The sequence below is a fragment of the Leuresthes tenuis genome, unplaced genomic scaffold, assembly GCF_036924035.1.
Source record: "Leuresthes tenuis unplaced genomic scaffold, fLeuTen1.0.hap1 SCAF_9, whole genome shotgun sequence".
NCBI classification, from domain to species: domain Eukaryota; kingdom Metazoa; phylum Chordata; class Actinopteri; order Atheriniformes; family Atherinopsidae; genus Leuresthes; species Leuresthes tenuis.
The window spans coordinates 7,469,271-7,492,495 of record NW_027325363.1 but is presented as its reverse complement, the minus strand read 5'-3'; the positions used below and the strand labels follow the sequence as shown (position 1 = coordinate 7,492,495).

Genomic DNA, 23,225 nt, shown 5'->3' with positions numbered 1-23,225 from the left:
ACTGACTCAAATCTTTTACCTAAATTTGTTGACACTCATGCTCTTTATAACGTATGTTGACTGGTACACTCACTGGTCAGATGTGCTAAAATCCCAATAACCAAGTACACCAAGTAAACCAAGTTAAATCAACAGCTCAGGGTATGATAATGATGTAATTGTTGATTCACTTGCTGTCCAACTATCAGTTATAAATGGATGCTTTTTAAAATGCCCTCGACACACAAGTAAAATGCATGAATAAATCTACAATATGCGACAGTGTTTGAAGGATGATGACTTTCTTTAAAACTTTGTGGATTATTTTTCACTGCTAAGCTGAATCTAAATCTCCCAATAGTAAAGTTAATTAAAAACCAATGCAATTGGTAGAATTTCAGGCATAACATTTGCTTTTCCAGAAAACTTTTGACACTGATAAGTTTGCAGAATTTGATCATGACTTGTTAAATATCCATCCTTGATACAGTATAAATTTTCTGAGAGATTTTGTCTAAAGGGCACTTTTACTTGTTCAGCTGGTGTTCCAATTGCAAGACAGAGAGGATTGTTAAGAAAAGAAAACAAGTGTGATAGTAATCTGTCACTGTTCAACCAGCTGTTAATCTGACTGTTGCAGATCAGGGTTCTGGCCAGCTGGGGTCGGCACATCCCCTACTTTCTCTCATTTCCCTTGGAGATTACAGTATTATGGCCCTCATTTATGTAATCCTGTCAATGGGATACAGCCCCCTCTCAGCACTACCATCAAACTGAAGTTCATCGTCACTTCAGCGTGTAATCAGTTGGGATGCAGTAGCTCCGCAGCTTAGGACTTTGTAAGGAGGTCATGGACCTTGTGCTGAGATTGATTGTAAGACTTGTGTCATTCTCCAGGCTTATGACTAAAGAAATTTCAGCATTATGTGAATGTCCAGTTCTGTGCTCTCACTTTTAGGGTGGAGACCTGTACCACCTTTTCCATTTACATAACAGTCATTTTTCAGTTAATAGGAAGGAATAGAAAAGCTAACTGATCAACGAGACAGAAATCTGCTGCTTCCTGAGTTGAAGACAAACTGAGCCATACCAAAGATTTAGGTTTATAATGCTTTGATGTTCCATTGATGTAATAGTTTTTTAAATAGTTTTTAAAAACATCATGGGACCAGAATCCCACCATTAACCATTAAATATTTTGGCTTCTTAAAGGAAATTAATTATAGGTATGTATCACCTAAAAATCTCTTGCAGTGAAACCTGAGTCCTTAAGTGCCACCTCAAACAGTGTCAATTACATTGTTTCCTAAGATGTGCTTCCTCAGTCCTGTGGGGTCTGTATGCCTGAGGATAATAGCTAGAATCATTAGATACAAATATACTTCACACTATATAGAAATGGAAAAATTTACAGTGAGAAAATGCAAAATAGAAATAAAAAAGTGATCACAGCGGGTTATCTTGGTCCCGTCACGCTGGTAATATGAGAGAACTGATGAATTAGAAAAAGGAGGAGACAAAATAAATAGATAAAAGTTATTGTCCAGGTTTTTGGGAAAAATGGAAAATTATAGGCTCTGACATAGATGATGAGTCAACACAGATACAGCAGGCTTTGCAATAATCTCATGTTGTGACTGTTTAAGGTTTTGGTATTCTGATGAATTCCAGGATTGGGCTTTAACTGCTTTCATTTTGTTTGCCGGTCTTTAATCTTCTAACCCTGCGTTCTTAATCAGAACTCAAAGCAGGTTTTTAATCTTGCATGAATGAGGCCGCGGATTATGGACATCTGACCTTGCCATGCTGCACAGCTGCTTCCGCCTCGCATCAAGTCTCTCATTCTGTCTAGCTTGCAAAAGAGGATAATGTCACTTTTGCACTACAGTGCTATAGGATCTAAACTGTGTTAAAAGGCCCAAATGCTGGGAAAGATCCAGATTTTTGACCAACTTAAGAGGCTTGCGTTGATATTTAAAAGTGACTTGAGAATTTTTTTTTACTGAAGCCAACGCAGCTGAGGGGGGTCATATCAGGTAGCTGTAGTACCATCATCATCTAATCATTATTTTCAAATGCTCTTTAGACTTAAAGCTTCAGGAGTAACTGTGAGTGTATGAATTTACTTCTCATAGGCAGATACCCTCTTTTTGCTCCATGGTTCCTCGTGTAATTACCACTTTAACCCAGAGGATTTATTTTTGAGATAAACACAATATTATTACTTTTTCTTTCATTGTGCTAAAGTGCTACCAGAGCTACTTCACAGGACGCAAAATAATAACCCGTAAGAGAGGACAAAAACATCTTGACGAAATTGCTATAACTCTTTAAGACCTTCTGAAAAACTATCATTCTTTTCAATATTAGTTTGCTTTGCCACGTCTGATATAAGATCATCTCCACTGTGAGATGAGAAGGAGCACTCAGACCGGTGTCGGTTCATACTGTTGCTTCAGAAAGTCCAAGTCATTTAAGATCAAAGGTTTATCCCAGATTTCTTTTGGCTAAAGAATATATACCCTCCAAAATAAACAACTACCAATAAAAGTACCTCCAACTCAATGGGTGTTCTGAATGAAAAACGGATCATTAACAAGATAGTGTACATAGAATAAGGTCATTTATACAGTTAAATCTAACTGAGGAATTTACCTAAATAACAAGATAGTACGCCTCCGATTCAATAACACATTTCATGTCTCTGTAAGAGTGGCAGCCACCACCGGAGGCATTATTCTGTATTTGTTCCATATTACGATCTGAATATCTGGGGAACGCCTCAACGTAAAGGATGAACTTAATTACCTCACAGAATATGATTCTGACTACTTAGTTTTCAAATAGGATAGAGTATATGATGATGGAAGTATATTGTTTTCTATCAAACATTATTATGATGTGCATAAAACACCTTGCTTGTCATTATAAGTCAGGCAGAGGTGACATGGCTGTATAGGAAACAGCAATTTAGCGGGCAGGCAGAAACATATCGGTGAGGCTGCGATTTTAATTCTAGTTTAAAATGTAAAAGTTACTTCTTATCTATCTCATGCTCTGACCTGAAGGGACTGTAATATGCTCTGAGGTGAACTGTATTTAACATTAGAGCTGGGTTGATATGATGGAGAAGGTCAAAATGATATGAGGCAACACTCCAAACATCGTGTCCTTCATCAAATGTCACCGTTTATTGCGTTGCATCTCAAGAATATATTTGATTAAATACATTTCAACCATGAAAAAAGCCGAGCTGCCAGTCTAACTGACACCACCTGCTGGCACCAAGAGTATTTGAACCCAAATAACATGTTGGCTTGCTCAAGCAGACATATTTTATTGCTATTTACACTCCCTCTAAGAATATCTGCTGCAGTGGCTAAGGTTATTCTTTTAATGGTTCACTAAATGTGGATGTGTGCGCTCCGGTATGAATGAAGAAAGACAGAGTCTTACTTCTTGGTTTTAACTGCCAGGTTACAGTTGTCAGTCTAATGTACTTTACTTTATTTCCAATTTCCTGTCTGTAAAGTCTTTAGTTACCTTTACGTCGCTTAGGTTATCTATCAGACTCATCAAGTCTGACTTTAATTGCAACCCTTATCTAGCCTTCTCCAAAGCCTTCATAATACTTCTTTACAGCACCAGTATAGCATTAGCACATCCATGCACAACGGACTTATTACCCCAAAATGATTTGCATAGAAAAGAAGATACAGATTTCTATCCAGTCGATGAAAGGTAAGAAGATGTGGTGTGGAAGAGCTGCGCTTCCATCTACTGGCCAACATCTGAAACTGTTAATAAATAATGAGGTGAAAAATCATTTTCAATGGAAATAAAACGCTGAGTGGTACCAAAATGTTTATTTCAATATGTAATTCATCAAAGCATTTTATTAAAAAAAACAACAACATGCAGACAGACCTAAGTGTAAGAAAATGCCATCAATATTAGCTTTGGGTTAATGTGCAACAGTGCTTGAGACAGGAATATAAAAACATGACCTATTCTTTAATACTGTGCTACAGTGTAAGGCACATGTTGAAACAAACAACAATTTCTTATGTTATCCGGCAACATTTTCACACTATCTAGAACCATTTCTCAAATTTCTAACTGACATTAATCACTCAAACTATACATGTGCATCACAATTATGTTAAAAAATTAGTTTAAAGAATTACACATAAAGTACTGGAACATTTTCTGTTAGTTCTCTGCATATCTAATGCAAGAAAAAGCAAATATTACAGATTCATTGAAAAGGAAGACGATACCTTTTCACACCAGTGAAAAATGAAGGATATGTCTCCCGTGTGTTTGTGTGGCCTTTAAGGAGTTGAGTAGGATGGGTGTACAGCAAGATTTAAAATACAGTCAGGTTATTAGTTTCCCTGAGAAAAACTCATCTAATTTTAGGAGCCATCTTAATCTGTGACTGGAAACTTTTAAAAATGACCTGAAAATTGCCTGCACTTTCAAAATACTGAAATCTGTGTTCACTTCAAAGAAAATGCAGATTAGGAACACAGCAAAACTGAACGACAGACGTTTGTGTGTCAAAATAAGATAAAGCTTAAAATGAAAGAGGGAAATAGAAACAAACGCAAGTCTATTCAAAAAGAGGATTACAGTATAAAATGAAGGTGGTCTTGCATAATTGGGAATAACAGTGGAAGTGGAGCCCTGTTATAAGCCGTTGGTCATGTCCAAACAGGCCGTGAGTAAAGATGCAGCAACAGGGCACCCTGCATCCTCAGTGCAGGCCTGTAACGCAGCAGACTGAACCAAGTCTGAAGGCGGCCCACTCTGATTGCACTCTGAAGAGGAACTTACCATTTCAATGGTGATATGAGACTCCTCTTTTTGTTCCTCAAAGCTGGGGGAGGAGATGGGAAAATCTGGCGAAGAGAGCTTGGCGAGAAGTTGCAAGTGATCCTGATCAGAGCCAGAATCAATGCTGACACTCTTACAAAGCCCACGCAAGCTCTGCTGCATTTCCCCAAGGTTTTGTTCAAGCTCCGTTTGCTCCTGCAGCAGCTTCTCTTTTTCACTTTTCTGTGGAGAGAGGCACGGTAAGCTCATTCACTTCATCGCAGCACAAGCCTGATTTATACTCATGCTAGCACAGCTCGACTCTACTTTTTATGGTTTCTTTGGGGGGGATTTTAATATGAGTCTGCTTTTAGTCCTGCCTTTGCTGAGGTTCAACCTGGGTGTCTCTGCAGCAGCACTGAAGTCCTGCACATGCAGCACATTTCCTCATTTTCTAAAGAAAGAACTCACGTGCAAACCCCTGCGCACAGTTACAAATATGTAAGAATGAATTGCAAATCACACAACGCATCTGCAGGCCAGATTTCAACCAGTAATTAATCAATGCTTATGAATGAGCAGGAATTAGACGTCCACATGCAGGTTTATTCACTGATAATATGGATTTGGACATTTCTCTTCTTTTCCTCCACTGACCGGAGGTGAAATCTGCAGCACGCTGTTATCACGCTCACTCTGTATCCAGTAAAAGCTGCTCACACACACACACACACACACACACACACACACACACACACACACACACACACACACACACACACACACACACACACACACACACACACACACACACACACACACACACACACACGCTGTACAATGCTCATCCACTCAAGATGGTTTTGTGTAATGTCTCACAGTGCTGTGATGAGGGCATATTACCTGCAGCGGAAAACAAAATGCAGAAGAGTGTTTAAAGTCGAGCTGTGCCATGCAAAGGAAAACCAGCTCCATAGAGCTGATTGTATATATTTGAGGAAAAAGGCCCCGTTGCTGTTTTCCGTCTTCAATTCTTGCTTCTTCTTCTATAAATGTATGTTTCCCCATCACTCATAAGTATGTTCATATTGCGGTGAGCCTGAATCTACCATTAACCTTTCGGCAAGATGCATTCACTTGCTTTAAGCTGCGTGGCCTTCTCACTCATTTGAAAAAAATGACACTTTTTCTGTAGTCTGGAGTGGGGATGACCAAGAAGTGCATTAAGAAATTTGACAAACACTCAAACATATGTAAAGTAAGTAAAGCAATGCAGCAAGCTGTGTTGAACTTGATGCTTCTCCTTTCATTGCATTATGCTACATTCATAGTGTATTGACTATGATCGTTTCAAAGTAACAAGCATTCACTTTCACAACTTTGCATGTGAAGGAGACGCTTAAAGGTGCTGTTTTAGTGCTTTTGCTACAGTGAGACATCCTCCACCACCGACAAATTAGACTGACCTGACTGGCACTTTCTCTAGATGCAAACTTTCTCTTCCCCTTAAACTGAAAAAAAAGTTGTTTTCTTTCAATCAGAAGCAGTGATGGTTGCTATAAAGAATACACACATGACGTGTTTCCTTATTCCGTGTCTTGCTCAATCACTATCTCTTTTCCCTCACTTCCTCTGATAGCATTGTCTTCAGTCTCTATGCTGCATCTAATACTTTATTTTGCTCTTTTATTTTGTTCCAAACCTTATCTATTATGGCAAAAGTGTGCTATTTGGATGTTTGCATTACCTGATGCTGAGCAGTGTGGTGCCAAGCAGGCACTCCAGGGCAGTTTCAGGCCCGGGAATAACAAAGGTCAGTGTACTTCAGCTCCTATAAGGTTCAGACTCTAGTGTTGTTTTAAATGTATGAGCCGCCCCTGCTTGTGCTCAGGAAAGGTCCTACATAGTACACATAGCTGAGGAAATGACCTCATGTTTGACACGCTCAGCATATTGAACATATAAAAGTCAACTTACTAATCTTTTGATTTCACATTCTAGCTGTTGTATGCTGTCTAGTTTCCTCTTTCGGCAGCGCTGTGCAGCCACGCGGTTTTTACTTCGCCGACGGACATCATGGACAAACTCAAGCTGATCTGGAGTCAGGCGGTGGTCCCTCAGAAGCTGTTGGAATGCACTCCTGCTCACTTCTGAGATTTGCTCTACTGGGAAAGGGAGGTGAATCTGTAGAAAAGAGGTTTCAAAGTTACATTTAACTTATTCCATTAAATACTTTGCTCAAAGTGAAAGTAAGTTGTGTTTAACAGTGACCTCTGCTGCTCTTTTGTTGTTTGCCTCAGTATCCCCATCTGTGTCCATTTCGGATTCATCCCCAGAATTGAGTGAGGAGGACATGTAGGGACTCTTCTCTGCCTGTGACAAGCTGTCAGTCTGTGCACCAGGATCATCACCCGTCCCAAGGTCCCGTAGGAAAGGACAGTCTCCGACACTGGAAGTCAGGTCCAACTGCTTTAGCCAGTGGAAGTCTGATGCCTTTTCCAGATTGTTTTGGTTCATTGGATCAAGGGACTGTGGTGGAGCTTGAGAAGGGCATAGGTCGGGCCAAAACCCCTTTGCCAGGTGTTCAGCAACCTCCCTCTCCACACGACTGCGGTCCTCATATCGATCTTCGGGGGTTAGCTCAGTTAAGTTTGGGTTTGAAAGATCACCTGCCATCCCTTGTTCAAGGCCATCCTCGCTCTGCTCTAAAACAGTTGTACAATCTTCCACCCCTGATGGTTTGACTGGACAAGAGCCTGGGTTACAGTTGGTTTCAGCACCAAGCGTCTCAACAGTCTGTTCATTATCTCTGCAGGCTATGTCAATTATTTCTGGTGGAGTCCCATTTCCTGGTGTGGACAGCTCGCAGTGTAAGTCGCAGCCTGCCAAACTCAATTCGCTTTGATTACAAACATCTCCCATCTGTAAAATGTCTCTTTCGCAAAACTGAGAGGAATGATCTGCTTTGTCAGAACCTGGGCATGGCAGAGACAACATGGGGCACACACCATTTGCCGCTAACTCTAGAGATAAGGGAGCCATTTGTGGCCCGCAGTTCTCCAAACAAAAGTGTTCCTCCCCACTGTTTGTCTGACCCTGTGTGCTCTGTGATGGAAAGTCTGTTTGCTCATCCCTACCTGAAGGCAATGAGCTGTGTGACTCAAATGATTCTGCATGGCTACTGTTGGTACTGGAGCCAAAACTGGCACTGTGCTCCCAACTCTGACAACAGGCTCTTTGCCTGACCTCCTGTGAGGTTCTTTGACCCTCAGAAAACTTTGGGAGGAGGAAATCAAAGCAGGCTGACTCCACATTGTGAAATTCTAAAAATTTAGCACTGGCTTGAATAGCGTGAATGTTTTCTTTGGTGAAAAGCAGCTTTGAAGTGTAGGCAAATTGAAGCAATGGTTCAAATCCTTCCACGGTGACCTGTGGAGAAAGGTCACGCAGCAAATTGAGTCACAATAGGTTACCACACTATAAAACGCAACAATCACACCAGTTTTCTAAAACTAAACATAAAGTGCTCTTCCATAACATCTTTACACGTTATAATTTCAAAATGAGCACCTGAATTTAACCGTGACAACATTTTGAGCAGTTCTGCAATTTCTTTTTCCTTAAAAAAAAAAGTTCTCTTCTTAATTAACCGCACACCCACCTCCTCGGGTAGGGTGATGACGGGATTCTGTCTGGTAACACTGGTAACCCTACTGTGAAAGTATTCACTGCATGAGGCCAACACAGAGCAGTGGGCCCGAAAACTCCTGTTTTCCACCACCACCGTCACATCACACAAGACGTCCTGCTGCCGCTGGTCATTCAAACACTGGAGAACATGGGTGCTATGCACTGCTGACTGAAAGGTGAACACTGACATGCGGGGAGCTTGGAGCGTCATGGTTGTTGTAAGCTCAGCCTGTATGACAAGAGAAGCAAGGTGAAGTCAAATCAGCAATACAGCAAAATACATAAATCATTCACCCTCAGGGCCGAAGACACAGAGGTGGCAAAAAAAGGGAAAAATTTAACTAGAGACTTTTAAAGGTGCTCACTACTGCAGCCACAAATCTCTGACTTGCATTACCTTATCTCAGTCTCCTTAATAATAATCTCACAGCATCACTATAAGCTACATGAAGTCTGTTTTTCCAAGCTCTTCTAAAATAAAGTGTGCAGCATAACAACGTACTTTTTAATGCAAATGTGTCAGAACATTCACTGTTTCCTGCTTCTCTAATGTGACTGCTCTGTAATATTGTACCTGCTCTTCAATCACGTAGATATCTCCAGGTTTTGGACTTTTGGTCATTCGTAACCAAGACAATTGAAAACGTCATTTTGAATTTGAGAACGAATTATTTCATTCGAGAAATACCACATATTGTTCAGCTTAGATGGCATCTTCTCGACCTTTATAATTACTAACCAACCAGAGAACATTTTATGATCGTGTTAAACGTGAAAATCACTTAGTTATGCAAGGCATTTGACTTTTCAGTTTTCCTATTGGTGGTAAAATATTCTGACTTTAATTTATGCGTCGTCACTATTGGTTGTATCTGATATGTTTTTGTCTAGTTTCAGTAAAAAAGAAAACTGGATCATGTGGGCTCAAAACTGTGCATTGGGCCCAAATTGTCTTATTGTCGTAAAGCATTAGTAAAACTGCTCCCTGACTAAATTAAGTGCGTCAGCTTGACAAACTAGACCCTGTTTAGCTGACAACAGGCAGGGCAGGTTAAATGTTAACGCACCAACATGGACCTAAAGTTAAACGCTGAAACGCTGACTCATGTTCAGCCAAGTTATTGAACTGGGTCTACTGGCGAAACGTAACGAAAATTAAGTTAAGACTAGGACGTTACGTCACTTGTGGTTAACAACAATATTAAGATGTTACACTATCATTACTGTTAAGCAAAAGGATGGACCCTAAGCTAGGCCAGACCGTTAGCTGGAACTATTGTGGGCAGTAAACACATCTTCCTGTTTTAGCTAGAAAAAAAAAGAAAAAAAAGGAAAAGGGAATCCCCCAGAAACATTTATTTCACTTTAAAATGTTTATTCAAAAAGCCTAAATGTTTACTGACCTGCCATGTTTGCCGAAAATGACTGACAGTGGTAAATTTTGGGTCGGGATTCTGACCGTCCGAAGCAGCACTTTCCTCTTGTCATGTGACATCAAGACCAGGAAAAACTAAGTTCCTACTGCGCATGCTCAGTGCTTGTGTACGAAAACTTGCACACAGGACAGACCTGATTTTGAAGTATGCAATTACATGAAATTCATTCATTCATTATCTATACTTGCTTATTCCAGTTCAGGGCCGCGGGGGAGCTGGATCATATCCCAGCTGTAATTGGGCAAGAGGCAGAGCAATTACATGAAATGTATTTATTTATTATGCAGATATTATACAGATGTTTGTTCTCAAATGAAAATGATCTTAAACCCCTTGTTGGTTTAATAACCATCTAAAGTGTAATTCAAAATTTGCCATTTCCCATAAATCTGAAAATTTATACACATGATAAACCCTTGAAACATTATGAGACACCACTGTGACAAAAAAATGTCCATTATGTAAAAATGATGCAATTTCTTCAAAGCCCTGGTTGAGGTCCCCTTGCATTGGAGCTGAAGCAGCAGGTTGGTTGGTTGATTTTGTGGTCCTGAGCATAGAGGCACGGTTCAGTTAGAGGATTCTTTCGTAGAAGAGGAGGTAGGCTTGGCAGCTCTTGACTTTACTCTCACTCACAGGCTGAACACTTGTATCGCTGATATGGAACCAGGATCCTCTGGGAGGCTCCTCACCTCCTGAAGGCATGATGGAGATCATTTGCTTTAAGGAACACCTTATTATTATATTACACAAGAGTCATATCCAAGTACCCCTACCTTGTGTTGAAAGTCCGTTAGATGAGGCTTTAGGACTCTCAGGTCGAACTTTTACATAAGCTGTGTAATGACCTGATCTCATTGTTCCACTGTGCTCTACAATACCGTACAAACTGTACAAAATCTGAGTATCTCCATCTGAGACGTTCTGTGTGTGGAAAAAACAATTTGTTAGTGCTCAGAGATTGAACAAATAAGTAAATAAATACCGGTATGCAGTTACCCCCCATACTAACCTTACATTTGGCTGAACAATATGGAGCTAGATCCAGGATCATGGGAAACTGGACCTGTCTGCTCACTTTACAAATACTGTATCCAGTCTAGAGGAAAATAACAAAAATGATTATAATTCCACCCAAGAAGTCCATCATAGTCTTAAAAACACACCAAAATGATGTTTCCATGCTCTGTGAATGAAACAGTTGGCTCAAACCTGTTGAAATCTTTTCAAATGAAGGGTGAGGGCAGCTGGGGGAGAGGAGATCAGCATTTGCTTCAACGCGTCAGTGTAGACATTCTTCTTGGATCCTAAACACAGAACAAATTTTAGGATTGCAAAAGTACATCTAAAATGGGTCAAATATTACCATGGAGAGTAATTCTACATACCTCCACCTTTGTCTTTTTTCAGCTGCTGATTAGTGCAAGTGACACAAAGCAAGCTGTTGTTCTCCGTGAGTGTTTCCACCTCTGTGAACTGAAAAAGACACGACTGTACTGAACACTCCTGTTTCTCTGGGGTTGTTCTGGTAGCCAGTGTGTGGAAGGCCAGTTCTGGGTCTTGGTTTATTACTGTATACTCTTTAGCCTCGAGCACTTCATCTTCACTCCCCATGTCTTGCTCCATAACATCAGAGTCTTCAATGAAAGCCTCATCCAGGGTCACTCTTTCCATCTTATTAGCCAGCTTCGTGCCCTCCTCCCCTTCCTGATCCATGTTGGACATTTCATCACATAAGCTGTCCTGTGAGTGCTGCTCCTCTGATAAAACAGTGAAACGATTGTTGACGGACGACGTAGCTAATGAGTCACAGTCAGTCACTGAATCTTTGTCCTCCTCTTCTTCCTGCTCAGTGCTCTGATCTTGTTCAGACACACTGGCTGGTGCAGGAGTTTCTTCACTCATTGGGGCTCCTTCGTTTGCTTCCTCGTTAGTGTTCTCCACGTCCTTTGAATCTGCAGTAGCATTTGTATGTTCGGTATCTGTGTGGCTTGGAGATGTCAGACTGTCCAAAGTCACTCTACCCTCAAACTTTTGCTGCCTTTTTTGATGCTGCAGGGTAAGAGAAGGAAATGGACTTTATCCATTTAGTTTACCGAGATCCATCAAAAACATTCGGGCAAAATACTAAAAAAACCTTGAATCAATTCACTTGAATACCTTTGCTTGCTTCTTTGCTTGCTTCTTTGCCTTTTTCTGCTGGTATTTGCTGCCAGCTCCAACAGGAATATCATCATTTCCACTTGTCGAGACTGGACTGTTTCTGCCATCCTGCACTGACTCGCTGTTCTGCTGAACTCCGTTCTTCTGGTTTTTCTTCCTGTATACCTGGAAGAGGTTTTTTGAAAATGTAAGAGTGTAAACACAAACAAAACTTTCGGAAATAGTTTCTAAATAAATCTCTTTTACCTCATATGAAACAGGAAGAGAAAGATCCAAAAACATCTCCGTCACCACAGACACCTGTTAGAGTGAAATCGTGTTACAGTGACATTTACCTGGCAGATTTTCCTCAGCATTTCAAACTACAATACGTACCGTTTTGCACTGCTGACACATTATAGTGCTGGTCATTTCCCCACCAAAGACTTGGTCAACAAAGTTTCCGGGACATCCCTTTTTCTCATATTCTGGAAACAAAATGTACTGTCAGAGGGCCATGTTTTTCAAATAAATAAACCATCAGAGTGCCAAAAGCTATATAATATATGTTTGATTGTGTGACACGGACTTAAATATGTTTAAATATTTGCCTTTTGCCATTTTTTTCAGGTGGTCTTCATCCATGTCTGCACTTGATTGTTTCAATGCCTCCATGAGTCCTGTGTTTACTCTCTGTAGAGATGAGGTTTAAATACAGATGATGAAGCAACCACTAACAACCATCCAAAGATCGTGTAGATGAGATCTATAGCATGCTCAAAAGCTCAATTTTAGATTTTTAGCATATTGTGTTTTTTAAAAACTTTTGAGCAGGAGATCATCTTTGCAACTCAAACAATTAACAGGTTTGATCAATCTATGATGACATTTTGACTCTGAAGTTCTACTGATAAGCAGGAATAATCTCATGGTACAAGTCACAGCAGCTGGTGTATTTACAGCAGAACTGTTCTACTGCTGTGTGATAAATAGCCACTCGGACAGCTACTGCTTTCAGTGAAGTACAGTTTTCAGCGGTAATAAAAATAAATTTGTTAATAACTGAACGCATACTTTTAGCTCCTCGGCTCGCATCCCATCCAGCAGATAGCGCAGCAGCTCCTGGCTATCTTGCTGCTGAAAGCCTTTGAACCTGGAAGCCCTGCAAAGATCAGATAAAATTACAAACAATCTCTGAAGCAAGGAAATATATCTTCAGTACATCTCACGGAAGAGTTTAAACTCTAAACAGTAGTTGCACTTACTTCTTACAGACTTGTGTAAACAACTCCCTTGGTGTCACCACACTTTTCTTGGATTCCTGGATCTCATTGAGTAATTGACACATGGCCAAAGTCAGGGGTCCAGGCCGGTTTAACTGGACAACTACAGGCTCCTGTAATCATAATCAATGAAAGTCCCTTAGTAATACAAAGCACAGAATACATTAAAAATCAACAGAAGTATGGCAACACACCAGATCCAGAGAGGCAGCAGGTTTAATGTCAAGACTTCGTTTCTCTTCTGTAACTTTGTTAAGAGTCTGACTTAAGGGCTGTGTTTGAGAAAGATTCTGCAAAAGACAACAACAGCAATTGATAAATAATTCAATTTTTCTTTAGAATGGCCTTGTGGAATGCACAACCTCACCTGGATGACTGCATTGAAAAAACATGTGTTTCCAAGGTTGCTCAGCCCTTTTACTGGAACACCACAGTTTCCTTCAGTCGTGCTGTGGTTTTGTGATTTCCCAACACTCTCTTTCTTGGTGTTCTTCTTTTGATGATTCCTGCTTTCTTTGTTTTCCTCATTCACATTTTCCTCTGGGTTTACAGTCTCTGTCTTCTGTTCGGTTTCTGGCACATCCACTTCCTCCCTCACACCTTCATACGCAAACACAGTGAACAGGGTTATTGAGAAAGGCAACGCTGATATTACACAAAACTACCAAGTGGTACCTACTTTTCTGCACTTGCTTTTTCAGGTTGGTCATCAGCTGTGCTAAATGTCCTGTTCTGGAGTACTGGACTTCGTCATCGCATATGTAACACCTGAAAGAATTATTTATGAAACACAGCAAAAAAAGTTCTACTCTTTTCAAATACATGATATTCCTCAGGGTGTTACAACCAAACAACATACTCACCACACACTCCAGCTGTCCAAACTGACCACTAGACAATGTGGATCTGACCGAGGAGTCTCATAATGTTGGATGGCATGCTTGTTCTCAGAATTCCTTCCACATCCCTGATAGAAAAGATATATATTCATATACATGTTTATGTATATATACAAGGTAATATAAATCAAACACATTCAAAATAAGAATGATAAATGATTTAGTATCAACTTACTCTGTGGCCACATTTCAAGCACATCCATATTCCTGTTTCTTTTTCATCTTCAGAGTCCTGTGACAGAGTTGAGCTGATATTTTCTTTATTCTCATCATGCTTACAATCCTGACAACTTGTCCAATCAGATATACCAGAAAGTTTCTTTAAAAGAGTTTGGTCTGTCCCCCTCTTAATATGTCTGCAGGATGGAACTAAGAGGATAAATAAAACGTAAAAAGGTCACATCCTTGTCTTAAACAAGGAATCAGACAGTATGAAATGAAGATTATCGTGTATCGTATTTTTACCTGCCAGGTCAACGTCATCCTCCTCTCTGGGACTCTTGTCTTTCGCTTTCTTCTTTCCCATTTTAACCTAAGCATAATGAGAGATGAATACCAAACATACACAGCGGTCACCTAACATAACGCAAGCTTTAATCAATAACTACATCACATGTTATTACTGCAAAAATTCTTAATGTCAGAGCATACTCTGGATGAAAATAGCAACCGATATAACTTACTGTCACAAACGCAGGCTATCAACCGTTCTCAGTTTCGTTTACTTCGTGTAGATCAGCTCTTCAATCCGCACATAATTAATTAAATTGTTTATTATAGACAGGATACACAAGCTCAGATGTATAGCAAAATAATCCACAAAGTTTGAAATTCGTACAATTGCCTGATTATTTGCAAGTAAAAACACCAGATGACACATGCCGACTACAGAGTTTTGATGGTGCAACAGTTTTTAGTGATCGGTTTCTTCTTGTGCGTGCGCCGTTTAGAAAAGTCCGACTCGAAACAAACTTCGCTTCCTGTGGAGTACTGTCACACACGTTCAGACGCTAAACCAGACCACGTACTCAGCTTTTGACTCATCGTTTATTGAAATATGTCATTATTTTCGCCAGACTTAACGATACATTTCCTGTACCGACCTAAAAGTTTACATGTGCCTGATGATTTGTTAGCATGATGACGATAGCAGACGTGAAAACCACCTAAAACGACAATATCTCAGACCGTTTGCAGTACAGTTGGACTGTTTTTCACCCTAAACTCTAGTAAAGGTCGACGCCTTAGTTAGGGTTTACAAGCATGTCTTACTTGGAGTGTGCTGAGTCTCAGCTTGCAGAGATAGAGCTGCTAACTAGCATGTTCCCTACCCAGGAGGAGCTGGAGCTCATTGACCAGCTGGCACTTGCTGAGCTCAGGAACTACGTGGATGGCTCCGCTTCAGCAGACAACCCTCCTCCTTCCAGACCTCAGTTCCTCATCAAACAAAAGCTGGACTCTGCAAGTATGAACGAGGTAACGGGCGGATTGTCTGTAATTGTTAGTGGAAATATTATTATTGTATTAATTTTCACTTTGTCACTTCTTATTTTGGTCTCCCACTCAGACGGAGATTATTGTGTCCTGTGCTTATCCATCTGAATACCCCAATGTGTTACCAGACATAACAGTACGGTAAGCCCCAGTCAACTAATGGATGTCTGGTTATAGTGGTATCATTTATGCCTAGTTTATGATCAAAATAGATTAGGCACCAAACTGTTTAGCAAACATTTGAAAAGCAACAGTCTGGCGTATGTTTGATGTATAGAATTATTGAAATCATATTATGAAAAAGCAGACCTCTGCAGGATCTCTTAAGCCCTAAAACAGCAGCAAAAAGTCAGATATGGCAGTGTTGTGTCTTATCAGGGTCCACAGTAATTATCCCCCTCAGTTCTCATGCATTCTGTGTTGTGTCAGCTAAAAGAAGAATGAGATTAGACCAGAGTCCACATTGCTTTCGCTTTCCCAAATTGGAGATCTATGAGCTGCTTGAAAGATTTCAGTTTGGTTTCACTTTTAGTTTTGGCCCTGTTCATTTTTAGACACGGGCTCAAATGAATTACATAAATCACAATAAAGAATTTAAGCAGTCTGCAAAGGCAGAAAAAAATCTAACAAGATGGCGTTTTCCTGAACTATGAAGAGACCGTTGGAGCTGTGGTGATAGTTAATGAATGAACAGTCCTTAGGAGGGTGGCAGATGACCAGATTTTGAATCTATACAGCCCTTTTCTCTGTGTTTTTGCTGTTTGTCCTGTGTATCTGTACTGTAGATCTGTCCTAACCATCATAGAGCTGCACAGTATTAATATTAAACATTTGTATTAGAATGATTGGTATTTTGGTGATTTATTTGTACTATGTGAATTTTTATGATATATAATTAGGGCGACAAACTGGAGAAGAATCCCCTTTGTGCATAATTTCCATACATTTTTCTGCAGGTCATTAGTGCTTTTCTCCCCAAACTTAGGATAATATGCTCCTCTCCATGCAGCATTACAGACATCAGAGCACATAATAATGGTGAAGGTGGCCACTTTGTTTCTTTTGAAAAATAGTCTTGCCTTTCAAAGAGATTCAAAAACAGAGTATCAGGGCGGCTTATCTTGTAGATTAGTCATGGGACATGAGTACAGCTTGAGTTTTCCGTTTGTGTCACACAGCAAAAAAGCTGCAACATGACAAGTTTGAATTAATTAGATTCACTTAACATCAAGCATGCTGCAATCTGACTACAAGGTCTTAAACAAGCAGCTTTGAGAGAGCAGAGATAAGCCATCTAGCTTTTTCTTTTTCATGATTCAGCAGACTAATTTGCCCAATCTTCACAGGTATTTTCTGTCTTAGTAGAAATGCAGACAGCAATGATCTGAAAGGAAATTTCTGTTACTTAGCTGCAAGGTGCTGGCTCCAACATTTTGTCTGGTTCCAATACACAAAAAAACGAAACAAACAAACATCGTCAGCGTCTCTCACGAAATACGGAGCCTTTCCACCCACTACTCTTAATGAGATCATTAGCCAACATCATCCATCATTTATGCAGTGTATGAGGGAACTGGGGCAGAATATTCATTCTCTAACTGGCACGTTAAAACCGGTTGATTCATGACTGTTATTTGGTCCTCTGAGACGTTCTTGTGTTTTCCACAGACTACTTTGGTGAGTTAGATACTTTAGTCAGTTTTTGACTTAATCAATTTGTTTTATTTGAACCGTTGCTTTCTCAATGGTTTGTACTATGGTATTAGTTTTAATTAGAATGTTATCCAGCCAAAAACACTGCTTGTATCCAGCCATTTGTGTGTGTGGTGAATGATTTTATTTAGTAAGAAGTCGTGGGCATCTGTTATTGTATTTTATGCTATATTCCACTGTAGAAATAATGTGGCAGTTTCCTCAAACTGTCTATGAAAAGTTAGAAAGTTAGAGTTCAATGTTTTTGTTTTATGCTTTATTCATACTCTAGGTGCTCTGGTCTTAGCAGGGCTCAGCAGACCCAGCTTCAGGCACATCTCAATAGATACCTTCTGGAAAACTGCCAGGGGGAAGTGTGTGTGCTTGCTGCTGTGGACTGGGTGAAAGACAACCTGCAGCCTTTCATTAATGAGAGCTTATTAACAGCACCAGCTCTCAAGAAGGAGTCTCCCTCTTCACGGCCACAGGAAGTGTTCAGCCGACTGTGGATCTACAGTCACCACATCTACAACAAGTCAAAGAGGAAGAACATCTTGGAGTGGTCCAAAGAGCTGGGCCTGTCAGGATTCAGCATGCCTGGAAAGCCTGGTATAGTGTGTGTGGAAGGTCCTCAATCTGCCTGCGAGGAGTTTTGGTCCAGGTACCTTGAGTGTTGTTATTTTTGCAGCTAATATCCCAGCCAGAGTTCTACTAGCATGCAAGGTTTATTTGTATTTATCTCCAAACCTTTTCCCCATTTCAGAGTGAAGGTTCTGACATGGAAGAAGATCATGATTCGACATAGAGAGGATATTACTGTCGATCATCAAGATGAGGACAGCAAAACTGCTGAGAGTGTAGACTCACTGCGTAAGTTCACAGGCTTTGAAGAGGCAATGTTTGAGCCCCATGGAAACAGAGGAAATCACATGGACCTTGGACAGCTTTACCAGTTCTTAAATGAGAAAGGCTGCTGTGATGTATTTCAGATTTATTTTGGCATTCAAGGCAGGTAGCCAGAGAAAAATTCAGATTGAAGTAACTTTTCTTGAAAACAACTTATAGTGTGGAAAAGGGGAATGCATTCATTATTAATTTTTAGTGTCACACGCAAGCTCTCAGAGGGAGCATGAAGACACTTTAATCTGAAAAAGTGAAATAAGTTGACCGCTTTGGCTGAATGATGCTCGTCACAGCTGGGACCTCATTGGTATATCAGACAGAAACAACATTTCTTTCGATTTCAGAAACTATTTTCTCACTCTTTTTAGTCAAAAAGAAGCTTTAAAAAGATGTTATCTGACTTTTCTCAAGGACTCACTGTTTTCTTTTTAATACGGCCAGTGCTGCAGATCACGCCTTGCCTGAGGTGCTTCTTTCCTCAAACCTCACCAGTGTTTATTACTGCCAAAGCATTATTGGATTTTCAACACTGATATTATTCTAATATTCAGATTGTCAAAAATAGGTTGTGTATCTGTGTTTTTTAATTTTTTTTATCTGTTGATGTTATAAATGATGGATAAAGCAATTATGGAAAGACTTTTTCCAATTTTCTCTTATTGATACGTTGTTTGATAAACTATGCGTCATTAGGGATTACACATTTGCAATTAGAATTTTTTGTTTCGTGAACATTAATCTTAATTTTCTGCACCTCAACCCTGAGATGAAACTGGAGGGTACAAAAGTTTTTTTTGTAGTTTCATCTTGATTTTACTCCTTAAGGATCACATCAAATTTATTGTGGGGGTGAATATTTTCTCGCTGAATTTGTTAGTACAGTGCACTGTGTAGGCATGATGCAGCAAGTACTGCTGAAAATCTTGAAGGACTCGTAGGGATATTTGTACTGTTTGTAGTAAAATGTGTTTGATCCGGAGTGCCCAGCAGATGGCAGCATTAGATAATCAGTCGGCAGATGTGACAACCTCAGATATAATCTGTGTTAATGATATTTTTCTGTAAGAGAAAAGATTTAAGCACAATTTCAGTTATTAGGATCAGTTATGGAGATTCTAATAAATAAAGTGCCCCAGAATCAAATCAGAATAGATCTGTGAATATTCAAGGAACTTCAGTGTGTTTGTGTCTGATTATTGTCTCAGATTGGTGCTGCCCTGTGAGATGCGTGTCTGATTTGTCCTGGGCCTGGGGGCCTGGGGGCCTTTCCTGCTCTGCCCCTGCTGATGTTGGGGCTTCTCACTTATTGTTTTTATGGTCATTCCACACAGAGGTCTAATGGGCCACCTGAAAAGACTAGATAACTTTGTGTCTTTGTTAGCTCACAGCTTTTGTGCAACTTGCAGGTACACCCATTATAAATCAGGGTGAGTGACTGTTCTAACCCTTCATTCAGCAATTTGTGTCCAATAACCTTTAATTTTTTTAAGCCAGGAGTTCCTTATTATTGCAAACAATAATGACTAACTAACAACAGAGCAACTTGAATTGGCTTTATTTCATTATGCTTCTAAGTAGTCCAGGTTTTGGTACATTAATTACTTTTGCAACGATGAACACTGTCACTGGAGTTTTGACAAAGCAATGGCAGGTGAAGGGCGGCTTACTCATCTTTGTAAGAAACCTGTTGGGGAGGTTCTTTTAATGAAGACAGTGTTGGTGTCCCTTCATACCCTTACTTTATTTCATTCCTTTCTTAGTGGCTTTCAAAGCTCTTCACTGATTTTATTTTTTATTCTTTCTGGTGATCCTCTACAGACCTTCAAAGCTATAATAATTCCACATTAGATTGTTCTAGACTAACAGCAAGCCATATATCTTAAAGACTGACTTCGAAATGCAGAATCATCAGTCCATTCTGACTTTTAACTAACCAGACAGCTTCTTATTGGTCATTTTCCTACTGTTGCACATTTGATCTGTGAACTGAATAAAATCACCCGTGATGTTCAATGCACGACATTGATAACAGCCAAAATGCCTGCAGCTCAAGTCATATCTCAGTCTTGGCCAGGACTCCCTTGAAAAAAAGATTTTTAATCTCAATGGGACCTTTTTCCTGGTTAAATAAAGGTTTAATAAAAATAATATCTATATATCAATTTGTGTCATTAGGTATGACTGTTAATAGCCAAGTGGAACATGGAAGGATGGATTAGTCCCCTGCTCCCCCCAAACGGAGGCTAATTGCTCATGTATATGTCAGATATAACCGTATTAAACATGTTGCTTCAACTAGTTTTAAAATCATTGTGTATGATAGAGATCTATTCATAGATTCAAGTCATAAACATTACTTCAAGTCACAACAAGTCAAGCGGAGACCACCCTTTCGTAGCTATACAATCTTCTTAGCGACTGTTCTCCAGACTTATTTTACCTACTCACAGATAAACTGTACAGCTCTTAAAATAAAAAAAACACTGATGATAAAGTCAGGTTTACATTAATCTCGGAGTACTTTTGTAGCAATCCAAAACATAGATGGTAATTACAAAAGAAACTTGAATATTTTTCTTTATTTGCCCAAAGTTCTTAGCTCTTAAATCCCAAAAATTATGAAGTACAGACACAATATCCTCTGGTGAAGCTCTCTCAGGCTTTTACTGCTGTCAATCTTTCACTGTTTGTTGTGGAGACTTGGTAGTCATCTACCAATCTCAAGGTTTGATCCTTAGTATCTCCAGTCCACATGCGGAAGTGTCCAGAACATTTAAATTCTCGTGATGAGAACAGACACGATCTAATACACAGCAGTGGCCGTACACGTGACACTTCTTCTTTGGTTTTTCATGTGATGAGATTCATCAGGACCTAAGTGCTTTACCTTCCCTACTTTGCATTTTCCTGTCGGGAAACCTTCTGTATACTCAATACACAGGCTGTTAAAACTCTTTGAGCTTGGATTCAGCACTGTAGCCTCAGTCTCAGTCAACAACCAAAGTGATTGAAAATATAAATGACCGCCCTTCAACAACTAACTAAAATACTGGAGAGCAGACATGTGCATAGAAGTAGGATGATTATCTTCCTTTCTTGGACTATGTGGATTTGAGCTTCATGTTAGTGTGAGATTCTACTGTCATTATTACAAAATGGCAGACATGTGATGGTTTGGGGGGTGATGGTTGGGTCTCATTAATTTTACTCCACTTACTCACCTCAAACCCTTTCATTATTCAGTGACATATCAATATTTTCATACTAAATGAAAACGGAGAACTGGACTGTGACTAATAGTCCTAGATTGTTGGCCATATAAAAACATAAAATGCCATACATTTGGTATATTTCTTCCTTTAGAGCAGTACTCGATACATAGTTCTTCTAACTAAAGCAGCTTTGTAGATGCTGCCTGCATTTTTTGCTTAAACTAATAATTAAAAAGATTTTTCCTTCATTTGTTGTTCCTTGCCCCGCTTAGCCATAAAACATTTTATCTCTCCACTGGAGCCACTGTAGTAATGATGAAGGACAATATCTTCGGAAGATTCATATTAGATAGAATCTCTAGTTGATGGGGAGTAAATAGCTTGGAAGATGACTACAGAAATCATTTGTCATTCCTTGTTCTTTAAGCCTATTTTGGCAACTTCTTTATGAAAATCATATTTTTTTTCACATAACATTGAATTTATCCATGATTTGCCAGTATTATCCTTTTTTTTAACTTTTTTTTCCATTGCTGACAATAATCCAATTCTTTAGGTGTATTGAACTGGTCATGCATATAATTGAATTAGTTTTGAACGTCATGGTGAGGTACTTTAACATAGGGATTTCATCCTGTCTCTATAGCTGGCACTCTTTCACACAGCCAACTAATATTAACAGTATTGTTTTGAATCACTTGAAGCTGAAAACCCTGAGCAGAGGGTTTGATGAAGAGCTTCTTTTCTTATGCTTAATCTCATGAAAAGGATGTATGGTGGATTCCTTCTACATTTTTCTGAACCTAACTTCAACAGTTTTGTCATTCACAATTGTTCCACTCATATATTCGTCCACAGTTTAAACTCTACAGACTCATTCTAACTTGTGCAGCTTGTGTAGCTCCATCACAAGTTATTTAAGAGCATTAGTTGTACTGTTGGATTATAAATGTGGTGACATCTTTTCGATTCATCAGGCGCACAATCCTTCACTGTGTTTATATAAGGTGCACTATAAAGTCATAAACCATGCAAACAGGCATGTGTCAGTTGACTTTAATGATGAAGTAGATTGAATAATTGAAGGAATGAATTAATTTATATTGACTGATTGAGGTTCAGTATTTATTATTGTAGTAAATCTCTCACAAAGTCACCTGAGCTGCACAAAAAGCTCCTTTTGAAAGCATATCAGTGTGTCCACTCACTACATGTTGCATTACCATTTTCAATTCAGCCAAAGTAAACTTTATAATCAAACCAATTAACAAAACAATCAGTTGTGTTTCTAAGTGTTATTATGGAAACTCAGCCCAGATGCTCTTTTGGATTCAGGGCTTTATCTCCCCATGACCCTTCAAGGTGAACTCTTGTATGGTTTGTCACCCCATGAATACTAAATATCGCTGAATTAAACATTTTCTCCAGTCTCAGAACTATTTAATCAGTTTTCTTTCTGGGCTTTCTGTCTGGAAGAGTCCCCGAAGCCCACCATCACACTGGCTGACATCATAAAGACAACTGCCTAGCTGCTCAGGAAGTATTTAAATCTCATATCCAACTGGTCATTCCCAGTTTTTTTTATTGCCACTGTGCACTCTTTAGCTGCTGCCCTATGAATTAAGAGAAGCTCACGGATTTGTGTATATTAGACTTTTGGACATCCTTGTGTGAATC

The 23,225-nt window shown here is 39.5% G+C and overlaps 3 protein-coding genes across 7 annotated transcripts; 1 reads left to right on the top strand and 2 right to left on the bottom strand.

Annotated features, from left to right (window-relative positions):
• Positions 1–3,830: 3,830 nt before the first annotated feature.
• Positions 3,831–10,052, bottom strand: LOC140314072 (transcription regulator protein BACH1-like). Of its 2 annotated transcripts, none has more exons than XM_072392106.1 (5): positions 9,891–10,052; positions 8,459–8,716; positions 7,069–8,226; positions 6,775–6,981; positions 3,831–5,040 (listed from the first exon to the last, which is right to left on the bottom strand). In XM_072392106.1, exons 2-5 carry the CDS (start codon positions 8,696–8,698, stop codon positions 4,672–4,674), a joined length of 1,974 nt encoding a protein of 657 aa, XP_072248207.1. In that variant the 5' UTR covers positions 8,699–8,716; positions 9,891–10,052; the 3' UTR covers positions 3,831–4,671. The 2 variants fall into 2 exon arrangements, with proteins under 2 accessions (XP_072248207.1, XP_072248206.1); XM_072392105.1 differs by lacking the exon at positions 9,891–10,052 and adding an exon at positions 9,062–9,146.
• A 181-nt stretch (positions 10,053–10,233) lies between these two features.
• On the bottom strand, positions 10,234–15,606 carry usp16 (ubiquitin specific peptidase 16). Of its 4 annotated transcripts, XM_072392103.1 has the most exons (19): positions 15,520–15,590; positions 14,931–14,988; positions 14,713–14,779; positions 14,423–14,616; positions 14,212–14,315; positions 14,028–14,116; positions 13,716–13,948; positions 13,543–13,638; positions 13,331–13,461; positions 13,140–13,227; positions 12,677–12,758; positions 12,462–12,553; positions 12,333–12,386; positions 12,084–12,251; positions 11,312–11,975; positions 11,136–11,230; positions 10,936–11,022; positions 10,700–10,847; positions 10,234–10,618 (listed from the first exon to the last, which is right to left on the bottom strand). In XM_072392103.1, the coding sequence occupies exons 3-19, from the start codon at positions 14,771–14,773 to the stop codon at positions 10,497–10,499; spliced, it is 2,508 nt and encodes an 835-aa protein (XP_072248204.1). In that variant the 5' UTR covers positions 14,774–14,779; positions 14,931–14,988; positions 15,520–15,590; the 3' UTR covers positions 10,234–10,496. The 4 variants fall into 4 exon arrangements, with proteins under 4 accessions (XP_072248204.1, XP_072248202.1, XP_072248203.1 ...); XM_072392101.1 differs by lacking the exon at positions 14,931–14,988 and having other exon boundaries at positions 15,520–15,606; XM_072392102.1 differs by lacking the exon at positions 15,520–15,590 and having other exon boundaries at positions 14,931–15,207.
• On the top strand, positions 15,214–19,421 carry rwdd2b (RWD domain containing 2B). The gene is made up of 4 exons (XM_072392107.1): positions 15,214–15,723; positions 15,815–15,882; positions 17,726–18,094; positions 18,197–19,421. The coding sequence occupies exons 1-4, from the start codon at positions 15,511–15,513 to the stop codon at positions 18,447–18,449; spliced, it is 903 nt and encodes a 300-aa protein (XP_072248208.1). The 5' UTR covers positions 15,214–15,510; the 3' UTR covers positions 18,450–19,421.
• The last annotated feature ends 3,804 nt before the right edge of the window (positions 19,422–23,225 follow it).